This window comes from Phlebotomus papatasi, chromosome 3, assembly GCF_024763615.1.
Source record: "Phlebotomus papatasi isolate M1 chromosome 3, Ppap_2.1, whole genome shotgun sequence".
Lineage (NCBI taxonomy): Eukaryota > Metazoa > Arthropoda > Insecta > Diptera > Psychodidae > Phlebotomus > Phlebotomus papatasi.
Genome location: NC_077224.1, coordinates 51,245,931 through 51,259,889, shown reverse-complemented (window position 1 = coordinate 51,259,889; position 13,959 = coordinate 51,245,931). Strand labels below are relative to the sequence as shown.

The 13,959-nt window shown below is 31.5% G+C and overlaps 1 protein-coding gene across 2 annotated transcripts in view; it reads right to left on the bottom strand.

Annotated features, from left to right (window-relative positions):
* The window catches only part of LOC129807214 (facilitated trehalose transporter Tret1-like), a 91,888-nt gene that overhangs the window by 28,943 nt on the left and 48,986 nt on the right, over nt 1–13,959 (bottom strand). For both annotated transcript variants that reach the window (XM_055856318.1, XM_055856319.1), the window contains one exon: nt 1,284–1,607. In XM_055856318.1, coding sequence (XP_055712293.1) covers nt 1,284–1,607 — 324 coding nt within the window. The remainder of the gene's footprint in view (nt 1–1,283; nt 1,608–13,959) is intronic.

The following is a 13,959-nucleotide window of genomic DNA, read 5'->3' as shown; positions in this document are numbered from 1 at the left end:
TTGTTTGAAAATTTATTATGAAAATTCGAAATTGAATTTTAATTCTTCGAACATCAACGACTTTTTGTGCAAATAGAGTTCCATTTACCTTTTATCCAAGACACTATTGGAGAATCAAAATCTACTTCTGTTTACACCCAATTTTTATTTTAGCGAAGACACTTTTAGCTAATCCAACTTCAGCTTTGTTAAATAAATTTTCGGATTACTTTTAATTCCGATCAACGAATTTTGAAATATCTCGAGTATTGTTTATTGTAATATTTCCATTTAAAAAATATATGAAAAAATTAGTTTGAGTGTTTAAAATTCATTTCAATTTTTGAATTTCAAGAACGTTTTGTCCAAATAGAATGCCATTAACCTTCACAGAGAGAAATCCGATAAAGTTAAAATAACATTCCGGAAATGTTAATTTTACCCTGTAGTATTGATCCGAAATCGGTGTAAATATTACCCTTTTTAGGTGTATTAGGGGTTAAAGGTACCCTTTTTCATGTTGATTTTACCCTCAAAAGGTGTCAAATTAACATTAAAAAAAGGTTGATATATTTTTACACCCAAAAAGTGTTAAAGTTATGACGAAAAAAAAGTAAATCGTAGCCTCTTTTTTCTCAGTGTTTTATCTACACTGAGAAGAAAAGAGGGTGCGATTAACTTTTTTCTCATAACTTTAACACTTTTTAGGTGTAAAAATATATCAACATTTTTTAATGTTAATTTTACACCTTTTTAAGGGTAAAATTAACATAAAAGAGGGTAACTTTAACTTTCAATGCACCTAAAAAGGGTAATATTTACACCGATTTCGGTTCAATAATGCAGGGTAAAATTAAGATTTCCGGAATGTTGTTTTAACTTTTTCGGATTTCTCTCTCAGTGTACAACTGCAATGCTTTTAATATCTTAAATACGGTTATGAGAAAGTGAAATATATAGATTCGGTAATGTCTACATGGAATCATTTCTTTGTATTGTAATAATTTTATTAAAGAAATTTTGTTATTTAGAAATTTAGAATTATCTAGAAACAGGTTAATAAATTCAATCGGAAGATCGTATAACGAAGCAAATCTGCTTTTGGATAAAATTATATCTCTTTAGGACTTTACAAATAAAATTCTTAAAAGTTTCAATTTATTGTGGTCGTATTATGCAGAAATGGTAAAAGTTTTGAATGAGATATTTCTAAATTTTGAAATATTCTGGAATTATGACCCACACGGTATTCGGTATGAAAGTTTAATTTCATGAAATGAATTCAGGAATCCTCCTCTAATTACCTGAGTGTAGTGATGAGATCTGTACATGAAATTGCCATTAATTCGTGTGGCAGTTGGTGCCTGAATTTCACCATCTCTCACTAATTGGCTGTGCTCTATTATAACTTCTTGGCGTTGCATTATGACTGGTGCATCGAAGTGTGGATAGAAATTGTCGTAGTACTTCCAGCCAATATTATTATCATTTGAATACTGTCTAACTTCGTATGTGAGATGCTCCTCGGGATCGTAGAATCGATGACGATACTGATGTTCCTGATATTTTAATTGTTGCCGCCGAAGATACTCCTGACGTTGGAGGTGGCTGTGATACTGTGCCAACAACTATAAAGATACCAAAGATAGAAAAAGAAAAAAGAGGATGAGTTTAACTTTTATGTACACACCACTCGAGAAAGCAGAAATTCTCCAGTAAATATTCATAAACTAACATGTCATTGAGAATAGAATAAAATTACAATTTATGCTTGTGAAATTTTGTTCTGTATGTCTGGAACATGAACCCCATAGATATGTTTCATCCAAGTTTTGCATGGTGACATTATTTCTGTTAGAGCCATGCCTTTATTCTCTATATTTGAGAAAATCCTCGACAGTTGCAATTTTCTCGAGTGGAAAAACTCTTCATGTTATTTGTGACCTCACTTAACCCAACGCCTCTCACTTCTCACCCTCCCTATTTTCTCCACCAATGTCGAAAAATATTCAAAGGATGTTTTGCTATTTAGTCTGGAGAAGGTCGTTTCCACCAAGAACATCATAAAGTATTCTTAAGTCTATTAATTTTCCTTATATTCCAATTTTTTCAGAAGATATTTTGATGTAAAATAAACTAGAAACTACGCTTGATTTTCCCATAAGAAAAATGACTATAATTTTCATTTCTAATTAAAAGGATTGAAATTAAAAAAGTCATATCTTTTGCAATATCTGAAAATTACCTAGCGCAAAAATATAATTTTTTTTTCGACTTAGGAACAAAATTATAAGTTACTTATTTTCAGTAATTTTAAATAATTCATCTAGGGTAAGTGTGCCAAATTTCAGCATAGTTGCATGCAAGCGTCAAAGTCTCAAGTTTGAAATGTGACATTTTTAATACAAATTCATTTTTTCATTCCTTCTTTTTAAGGCGTATTGCTTGGAACCTTGTAGACTGTTTATCGTCTTTATTTACTCTAAAATCATTCTTAATAAATTTTAAAATGAATAAAAATGTAGACATTGCATTGGTGGCCTATTTCGGCTACCTTCATTCTCATAGTTCCTTGCACTTCGGGAACTCTTCTAATGTCTTTGTCATATCATCTGGTTTGTCAAAGCTACATTTTTTGTTATTCTTTTGTATTGTATAATCTTTAGAGTAAGTAAAAATTAAAAATTCATGGAAATTCGAGGAACAAAATAGGTGGCCGGAATTGCAAGCTGGCCGAAATTTGGCACACTTACCCTACATCATTTTAATAAAATGATATTCATTTAATATTCTAAAATGAAATCAGTTTTAACGATAAAGAATTGCTTAAAAAATTTTCTAATGGCACCAGCGCCCCTTTTAGATTAGGAAAATTTCATGAAGTCGAAATTCACATTTCTTTCATTCTTACAGCTTTGCATGTCTATCTCAATTTTCTTCTTAGTTTTTATGTCACAAGAAATTCAATTTCTCTCAATCGCATTTAGAGTGAGTAAGAATGAGATAGACATATGCTAAAAGTGTGAGAAAGTAAGGCATGCAAAATTTGATTTCATGAAATTTTCCTGACCTAAATGTGTCCCGGAGACATAATGGTTCCAGCACACCTTTTAGATTAGGAAGATTACATAAAATCGAAATTCACATCCTTTTCTTTCTCAAACATTTTCAATGTGTATATTTCAGTCTGTAAAATTTCAAATTAGATTGAACTAAATTGAATTTCGTACGACGTTTAGGAGAAGAGTCCAAAAGTATGGAATAGACTTATCCAAAAGGACTGAGAAAGAAAGGGAAGTGAATTTTGATTTCATGAAATTTTCCTTTTCTAAAAGGTGAACCAGAGCCATAAAAATCGAATTTGCTTCTTTATGCCTCTGGCACATCCATATATTAGATCAGGAACATTTCGTGAAATCCAAATATCCATCCCTTTCTCTCTCAAATATATTGTATAGTCTCTCTCACTTATTTGCACTCTTCTTCTTCTTTTAAACGTCAAAACAAATTCAAATTAGATTTAATTTTGGAAGAGTGGGGTAGATATGAGTAAAATGTTTAAGACAGAAAGAGATGTAAAATTAAATTCACGAAATTTTCTTGATCTAATTGGTATCAGAGGCATTATTGGCTTCAAAATTCTGAAAAATACCGCTCAGTCAGTGTGCTGTAGATTTTTAGCAAAAAAAGCAAATGAACAGTAAAAAAAATTAAATAATGAGGATAATAAAACAATATTTGGTCAATAAAATTTTAATAGATCATTAAAAAGTTTTTTTTCAGTAAAATATTAAATTTCCTTACTACTCAACATTTACTAAAATAGATATAGTTCAATATTTAATAAAATCTATTTTAATAAAAAAATAAAAATGATGAAAATTTCTCAGAAAAATTAGATTTTGTCATTTATGGTTCCAGCACACAGGGTATAATTTCATGAAATCAAAATTCGCGTTCCTTTTTCTGAAAAAAAAATCATAACTAACCCATTCTTTCGACTTTAAAATTAGATTGAACCGAACTGAATTTGATATGATGTTCAACTAAAGAAGAAGAGTGCGAAATAATGAGACATACATATGCAAAGCGTGTGAGAAAGAAAGGGATGTAAATTTTGATAGCATGAAATTTTCCCAATTTAAAAGATGTGCACGTAAAACTATGGCTCCATCACACCTTTTAGATTAGAAAAATTTCATGAACTCAAAATTCATATCCCTTTCTTTCTCACATGTTTTGCATATTTTTATCTCATTCTTTCGCACTTCAAATTCGATTGAACTAAATTGACCTCGTTGTGATGTTTAAAAGAAGAAGAAGAGTTCGAAAGAATGAGATAGATGCAAAGCGCATGAGAAAGAAAGAGATTTGAATTTTTAATTCGTGAAATTTTCCTGATCCAAAAGGTGTGGCAGAGCCATTACAATTTAGAATCTGATACCTTTTGCCATACTTATCATAATTTTGAGGTTCATGAATTTCATATAACGAAAACAATTTTGGGTATATTTTAATTTACAAATTAAAACGAAAATTTAACCAAAGATTATTAACAAAACTAACAATTAAAGTGTAACACGCATAAAATAATTGTTCATATTAGAAGATGTAGAACGAAAAGTCGAAATTTTAATATTTTCAATTAATCTTCCAAGATAAAAGATATCGAAGCAATACTTAAAATTACAAAGGCCTTAAGGCCTCTACACATTGGGAGCAATTTTCGTCAAAAATTGCATTTTTGACAGAATTTTGACGTTTCCACGTACAGCATTGCAAGCAATTTTCTTCAAAAAGGCGATTTTTGACGAAAATTGCTCTCAATGTGTAGAGGCCTTTAAGGAATCCGAGCAAAAATCATGTAGGGTAAGTGTGCCAAATTTCGACATAGTTGCATGCAAGCGCCAAAGTCTCAAGTTTGAAATGTAATATTTTTAGTAGAAATTGAATTTTTTGCTACTTTTTTTATAAGGAGTGTTCCTTGGAAGCTTGTAGACACTCTATCGTCTTTATTTTCTCTAAATTCTTTCCTAATACATTTTAAAATGAATAAAAATGTAGACATAGCATTTGTTGCCTATTCCGGCCACCTTCACTCTCATAGTTTCTTGCCTTTCCGGAATTCTCCAATGTCTTTTTCAGATCATTTTGTTCATGGAATCGACATTTTTTGTTATTTTTTGAATTGTATAATCTCTAGAGTGTGAAAACTAAAAATTCATGGAAATTCGAGTAACAAAAACTGTGGCTGAAATTGCAAGCTGGCCGGATATCTATAAATAGATAAATAGATAGGCCGGATATAGATCTAAATATGCAGAAAAATTCATTTTTGACTCTAATTTTCAGGAGACTTCAATTTTGGTTTCTATTTCCCAAAATTTTTTCACTGGTAAATTTTTACAGAATATTAGATACATGTTCTAATGTGTTCTTGGAAAGGAAAATATTATTGATAGGTGAATAATAATGGAAGGTGGGGCTACATTGAACTGGGGCTACATTGAAAACGTTTTGAAGCTGAATTGTTTTATCAATTTGAATTACACTATGTTAAAGTCTAAATTCCTTTTTGAAATATGGTAAAAATAGTGTTTTCAATGTAACCCAGCTCAGTGTAGCCCCACACCCCCCTACGAAGTCCAGCAAATTAATTTAATTTCAAAAATTCATTAAAATTCAAGTTTTAATTATAATATGTTGCAATATGTATAATATCTCAATGCACGTATCAAACAATCCTGTCTTCCCCTACGAAATACCATGAATCGAAATTATTTTTAATAATTTTTTCAGCAATTAAATTCTTATTGCAGGGCTCATCTGCATTGTGTGGGTGATTTAACAAAAAAAAAAGATACAATATGCGCCCTACCTTAAAATACAAGTTATGAATCAACAAAATTCACCATTCTTATGTTTGAAGATTGAGATAAATAAAGTGAAAACTGAATTTATTATTCTATACAGAGATAGAACCACAAATAAAATAGGAGCAAAAGAATAAGAAGAACTTGAGAATTATTAAATTTTAGTGACTCTCACGCGCACTTGGAAAATTACAAACATTCTTGGGAAAATGAGAAAATTCATCGTGATGATTCATGGGGGGGCTTTCAGTCCAGACCAACTCTCGTGTAGCTAGACCCACGACAAATATAATTAATATTAAATACATATTACTTTTTAATTTGAAAAAGGAAAAATAAATGAATATTTCAGCTCTCATCTGTGATGGTTTGGAAGCAATTATTTATTTGTGGACATGTTCATGGGTGTCATCTGCAAATTGCTGAAAAAATGAGGACAATCTTGGTGATGGGTATTTGCAAGAAAAAGCAGTTTACGCTGAAAAGCTAATAAATTCAAAGCAATCAATCATTTGCGGAGGAGACTATTAAAAGTTTATGGTATCTCTTGGCCCATTCATTTTCAGTCTCCTTTTCATCTTCATTCTGATAGTTATTCTTCTTTTCGATGTGATGAAAAAAAGAAGATAATGATAAGGAGTGAATATTTGTCTTTTATAATTATTGTGCATGATGTTGTCGAAGGCGTCAACAGAAGAAGCATCAACGGTGTGCCCCTTTGGTAACATCTTACACTTTGATCGTAAATACCGATCAACAAATTTGCTCACTCTTCCGCCGTTTTCTCCAATCCCGTGGAATAATTTCATAAATAATATGATAATCGTGCTATTTATTTGAGCAAGTGTGCAAAATGGCTAGTAAATTGTTGCAATTTCATATAAACAAATTAGCGAACTTGTTTCCAGCTGGAGACGAAAATTTGCTGCAACATAGCATTTTTATCCGACTGAAGATAAATTTATTGAACTACTTTTGAACTTTTGACCATAATGCAAAAATTCCTGTATCCCAATGCAAAGAGCTTGAATTTTCTTGTTCAATTTGCTTAACATTCGAAAGAAAATCTCTATCTAGCAACCAGAATAGCCAGTTCAATTGGATAGTAAAAAAAATCATTTAATACTTTTCAGTGGCAAGTACCTCAAAGCATTTCAATTTTATGCATTTATGATCACATTATTGACTATACTTCTTTAGCGCCTATCTTCGTGGTTTATAAATTTTTATTTTTATGATAGTGAAAATATTATGGAAAGACACCTCGTTCAATTGTCATTGGCTTTTTCCTCTTCAGCACCTTCAAAACCTCTTATGGTTGCTCTATATCGCAACCTTAAAGAAGATAAGTGACGTTTTCAGTTAATTCTTGAATACTTTAAATTTCTTATTAAGGATTTTTATTTCTTCTTTGAAAGTTGAGATAATTTCTAATTAATTATTATTTTTTTTAAATAAACAGTGAAGGCTTTCAGGCTTCGCACACACTCTGGCTTCGAATACTTCATATTCTTTCAATATTCTTTTCATGAATCTGACCTATTTTTTCAGGAAATAAGCGACTTAAGACTAGATATTAAGATGGGCAAGATTCATTAAAAGGATGTAAAAAAAAAAATTAAGTGTTCGAAGCCAGAATATGTGCGAAGCCTGAAAGACTTCCCCTACTGATACGTAATTAGGTTCAGCAAAAAAAAGTCAAAATTTTACAAAAATTGATCTAGGGTCGAAGGTACACCTAGGTAGGAACCGGTTCATAACCTATAACTAATTTTTCCTCGTAAGTAAATTATATTATTCCTGGGGTGTATTTTGAGCAATCTTTTGAGTGATTTATATAGTGACTTAGATCGGCTGTGAACCGGTAGGGTAAGTGTGCCAAATTCCGGCCAGCTTACAATTTCGGCCACCTTTTTTGGTCCTCGAATTTCCATGAATTTTCAGTTTTTACATACTCTAGAGATTATACAATGCAAAAGAATAACAAAAAATGTAGCTTCGACAAACGAGATGACGTGAAAAAGGCATTGAAAGAATTCCTAAAGAGCAAAGAACTGTGAGAATGCAGGTGGCCGAAATAGGGCACCAAAGCTATGTCTACATTTTTATTCATTTTAAAATATATTAAGAATATTTTTCAGTGTAAATAAAGACGATAAACTGTCTACAAAGTTCTAAGCAACACTCCTTAAGTAGAAGGAATAAAAAATCAATTTCTATTAAAGATATTACATTTCAAACTTGAGACTTTGGCGCTTGCATGCAACTATGCCGAAATTTGGCACACTTACCCTAAGCGGTAAAAAATAATGCAAAAGTACTTTTGAAAGGTGCAGCATCTAGGTCACGAGTTGGAGCACGTTGCAAAGCCTGTAATGCTTTGCTCTCCATTTTTTCCCTTGATCTCAACGAATTTTACAAGATATAATGTGGTACATGCATAGGGGAAAGTGCCCATGCTTTACACGGTCCCAAGCTTTATAAAGACTGAATTTTTCCTATGTCTCTGAATAAATATGACTCCGCAACATATTTTAAAAGCAGGACACTGTACCCTAGTTCTTAAAATATTAGTGCAATGAATCACATTAATTGGAAAACATAAGAAAAATTTAGTTATTATAAAGCTTGGGTCCGTGTAAAGCATGGGAACTTTCACCTACTACCCCGAAAATTATACTTTTTTGAAGAGGATTCTGTGAAAAATTCAAATTTCATTTTAAAACAAAAATTATCTTTCAAATACGGAGTTTAACTCATCATTTGACAGAAAATATTAAGTTTTTTTTTGACGTGAGATAAATATAAGGGAAGAGCATCAGCGATCGGCAGTGTTTCTCAGATCGTCAGGTTATTATCAGATTGTCGCACCAATTCAAATGAATTTTTAAAAATTATTAACTACTTTTTACCATTTAACTCTCATAAGAATGAAGTACATTAGTTTAGATTTAATTTTTAAAACCAATTTTTAGTAAGACACCTGATTAAATTTGCGATGATCCGAGGTACAGAGTACATGATTACATCTATTTTTTAATAATTTATTCTTTAAATATAAATTCAAATGCGCAGATATAGTTAAATGAATCACTAGTATACCGGTTAGCAGACACAAAAATACCAAATAGTATTTTGAGGCTTATATTTTCAATTAAAAATCGAGCATGTCTCTTAACATTCTGATCCGGGGTACTCTTTCCTTACTCTGAGAAATATTGTCAACCGAAAAGTATGTTTTTTCAAAAATGCTCTCTGAAAATCAGATCTCAACTACTGAACTTTTAAGATTTTTGTAAATGAATATTTCGGAATATATAGTTTAAATGTTGTATTTTAACATGCTTAATAACTTGGATTAATAAAAATATCATGTTGAAAAATCAATTAGAGAAAACATGGTATATTCCTTTTTTGACTCACGTAATCCCTTAAAGAAATTAAAAGTTCAATATCCTAAAACATATACATATATTTTGAGAAATATTTAGTCATAACTATATTACCTTCACGATATTACAATTTCTAAGATTCTTTTGTTAAGGAGATATTATTTGATTTTCAGAGTAAGACCTTTCCATAAATAAATTTAGACAAGGTCTTTTTAGAATTAACGATCAATTAAAGATGAAATTTTTGAATTTTTATTACAGTTCTGTGGATCAGTTAGATAATGCTCAATTGTCCAATATAAATTCCCTTAACTAATCCAATTGGCAAACTAGAGAGAAAATTTGCTATAATAAGCTAGCAAAAGATTTAAAATAGCAATAGGGTAAGTGTACCAAATTTCGGCCAGCTTGCAATTCCGGCCACTTTTTTGTTTCTCGAATTAATATGAATTTTTAGTTTTTGCACTCTTGAGATTATACAATGCAAAAAATAACAAAAAATGTCGCTTCGACTAACGAGATGATGGGAAAAAGACATTGGAAAAATTCCAGAAGAGCAAGGAACTATGAGAACTCAGGTGGCCGAAATATGCTACCAAGCTATGTCTACATTTTTATTCATTTTAAAATGTATTAAGTATGATTTTAGAGAAAATAAAGACGATAAATTGTCTATAAGGTCCAAGCAACGCTCCCCAAACTTGAGACTTTGGCGCTTGCATGCAACTATGCCGAAATTTGGCGCACTTACCCTATAATCTTAAAAATTCATTTAAAAAGCCTGGGACTTAAGCCTGGGACCAAGGTGATACTTGGTAAAGGATTAAAAAATTCAAAGATTTATGTCAATCACCTTACGGAATAAGACAGAGTACAGAGACTAGGGTTAAAGATTTGCTGCGTACCAAAAACTCAAATTGAATAAATGTGTACTTTTTACACAAAAATTACACTTTTTTGTGTAAAAATTAAACGCAATTTTCGTACACAATTCAGACATTAGATTGTTATCTGTATCAATTTCGCACAATACATGTTTGTGTGAAAATACACAAAAAGTTACACAAAAGTGATGCGCTTGTGTACCATAACCGTGGTAATTGTGTAAAAACTTTGTGTAACTGTCAATATTTTTTTCTATTCTCAAAATTTTGATAAATCACATGCAAGATCTTATGAACAGATTAAACTTTCTACAATGAAACAGATCGATCATTCTGCAAATTCTTACACCTTCTAGCATCAATGTCAGCCACTTTCCAGTCTGCATAAATGTTTATTCTGGGGGGATAGTAAAATAAAAAGAGCGCAGGAGAGACATGTCACATCTCCACGATCTCAATAAGCAAATTCATCATGTTTTAGATGTTGTCTGTTTTTATTATACTGCAATCGCTTACTTTTTTTTATCTTCCTCCCATGATCTTGTGTGATGATTTAAAATTTCAGTAACCTGAACCTTTGCAGCATGTTCTCTCACTTTCAGTACCAGATTGGCTTAAAAAATCAATTTTATAACGACTGTCTTGTGGTCTATTTCAACTGAAAACAGCTCTTTTCTTTCGAATATGAATGAGACTCATGGCAAGAAAAACAAGTTCGCAGGTAAGGTACATTATAGAAGTGGTAGATATGGAAAAATGTTCAATGATATATTGCAGAGTGTATTCTGTGGAGATCTCATGAAAGAATCTGTCGCTTGCATCATTTGGCATTCATAAAGTCAGCACTGCGGGAAGTTTCATTTTTGCCTTCTGCCCCAAACTTTTTCTGCCAACCACGAAAATGGATTTTCTCTTAAATCGAAAATTCAGAGCTTTCCCAAATGGTAAAAAAATATATATCTCATTTACACTCCCATTGAGAAAAAAAAAGATTCACAATAAATTCTTATGCTGCGAATACGAAGGATTTTCTGATTGCGGATTTTTCCATTTCCACCCTCAATAGGGGAGAGTGGGGCAATTTTACTAAGAAACAATTTTGATTTTTGTTTTTTTTTTAATTTCTTTTAATGAAGTAACGAAAAAGTCTCATTTTACTGAGACAGTGACTAACTTGTAATTGCTTTAAATATTTAATATAAATAATTTACCTATTGTAGTCTTATAATAATAAATGGAATTGTAACTATTTTTTACTGCTCTAACTCCACGGAGAGAGAAGTATCTATAATCCCTCTAATTCTTCACCCCCCCCCCCCAAACTTCCCCCCTTCCAGCCAACGGAGACCACTTTTGTCAACAAATCTTCACGTTTCAGACGATTTCTTAGAAATCTCGTACGCTGGCTGTTTGTCCGTCTGTCCGCTTGTTCGCCCAGCTGTTGCCAGCTCTAGAGGCCAAACGGATAGAGATAGTGACTTGGGGCCTAAGGCGACCCCCCCCATAAGTCAAGGATCGTTAACATGCCCTTCATTTTCTTTCCACTCCTTACCTTTTTTCCAAAAATATGTTTTTTTTTTAATTGTTGAAAAGCACGTTGTGAAATTTTTTTTCATTTTTGGATATATTTTAGAGATTACCTAATCGGACAATTGACCATGTGTGAAAATACCGTTGAATTATTCCTAATAACGATTTTTCAAGGTCAAGGGTTAATAGAGGCACTAGAGAGCGCATTTATCAGTCAAATGAGGTCATGTTTGCGCTCTTTGGTAAGGTTTTGGAATTTCCTATAAAAGTGAACCGGTTCCAATCTGTTCTGAACCTGTAATGAACCGGTTCGTAGCCGATAAATAATTTTTATCCGTAAATCAATTCTACTGCTTTTTAAACAATTTTGGAAAATCTTTTGAATGATTTATGAATCGGTTCGAATCGATTGGGAACCGTTAAATGGTAAATGATGCGAAAGTAGTTTTAAGGTATATAGCATCTTAGTCACGAGTTCGAGCATTTCGCAAAGTCTAGGACGCTTTGCCACTCCTTTTAGTTATAAAAAGCAATTTTGGGCTTATTACTCATTCAGTTATGACATTCAGTTTATTCAGTTATGACATAACTGAACCGGTTCCAATTGGTTTTGAACCAGTACTGAACCGATTCATAACCGATAACTAATTTTTACTAGAAATTCAAATAAATTGGTCCTAAGTTATTTTGGGCAATTTTCTGAATGATTTATAATTCCGTTCAAATCGGTTATAAACCGGTAATGAACCGGTTGTGGTCCGATAAATAATTTTTATCTGAAAATCAATTTACTACAAATCGGTTTAAATCATTTGAGAACCGGTAAACGGTAAATGATGCGAAAGTACTTTTCAGGGATAGCGTCACGAGTACGAGCACTTCGCAAAGCCTAGGACGCTTTGCTACCCCTTTAGGCAAAAAATATGATAAAAAATTAAATTTTTGGACCAACAAATGTAATTTGATCAGTGGTCTATTCAAGAACTTTAAAAACCAGTTTAAATCATGTCAATTGTAGTTAAAAAAAAAACTTCTTGTACCATCTTAAATAGCTCCATTAAGAAACTTCGAGCTATTTTCATTAAAAAAAATCGGCTTTTAGTCAGCAAAATTCAATAAATTAACCTTTCAATTCTGAGATAAAGAGAGCTTAAATAAATATTTAAATTAAATATTTAGTGCCAATTCTCACAATATTCAGAGGTAAAGGTCAATGATGCTCCTATATATGGACATCTTCTTGACATTTTCATTTCAACTTTTTATTATGAAGCTTGATGCGTTTCAGCTTCGAGCCTCTTGATACTTTTAGTAAATTAAAAATCCCAGTAGGAAAATACGAACTTGATTTTGAAATTTTTTAAAAGAAATATATTTTTAAAAATACAGTAGAGTCTCGCTATAAGCCATCGCTCTATAGTCCACAATTTATCGACCGTTGATTTCAAAACACTGATTTTAAGTTAGGTTATGTTTTTTAGTATGCGACATGCATAATTATTTTAATATTTTTGGCAAACTTTATTAAGTAGTTGTGATAATTGTGATTTATAATGAAGAGAGCAAGGACAAGTACCACAATCGCAAAGAAAGTGGAAGTCGTCGAGCAATTTCAATACTAAAAATCGTTGATAATTTTAAAAAATTACATGGACTATAGTGCGACCCTAGTGTCAAATTTGAAACCAAATATGGACTATAGCGAGACTCTACTGTATATTTTATACTGTTTTATTAGAGCGTTATCCACACAGTAAAAAAAATTACAAGGATAATCGTTGGTTTGCTTTTTTACCACGATTATTTTTGTAAAGTTACAAAAAATAATGTATTTCAGCAAAATGTGTAATATGAAAATGTGTGATTTAAATTTGATGTAATTGTAAACCATGTAATAAATTGCGAATGATTACACAATTGTGTACATTTTCTTACATATTTCGTGTAAAATTACACAATTTTCAAATAAAATGTGTACAAACTACACAGTTTTCAGACAAAATGTGTACAAATTACACAAATGTGTATGAGTGCACACGGTTGCATGTTTAATGTAAAATTTACAATGAACATCATGGTGCTTTACCATGATTTTCATTGTAATTTTTTACTGTGCAACTAAATATATTGACTTATATAAAAGTGTTGCTTTTGTTGAGGTACGCGAAATTACCCCATCTTTCCCTATACGCTCGGGGGATGTTCTCCTAACAAAAACCCATCTCTTTTCGTATTGATGTGGCCCAGTTAGATTAAATTGAGTGATAATAGAATGGTTTTCAGAGCAACAAACACACAAAT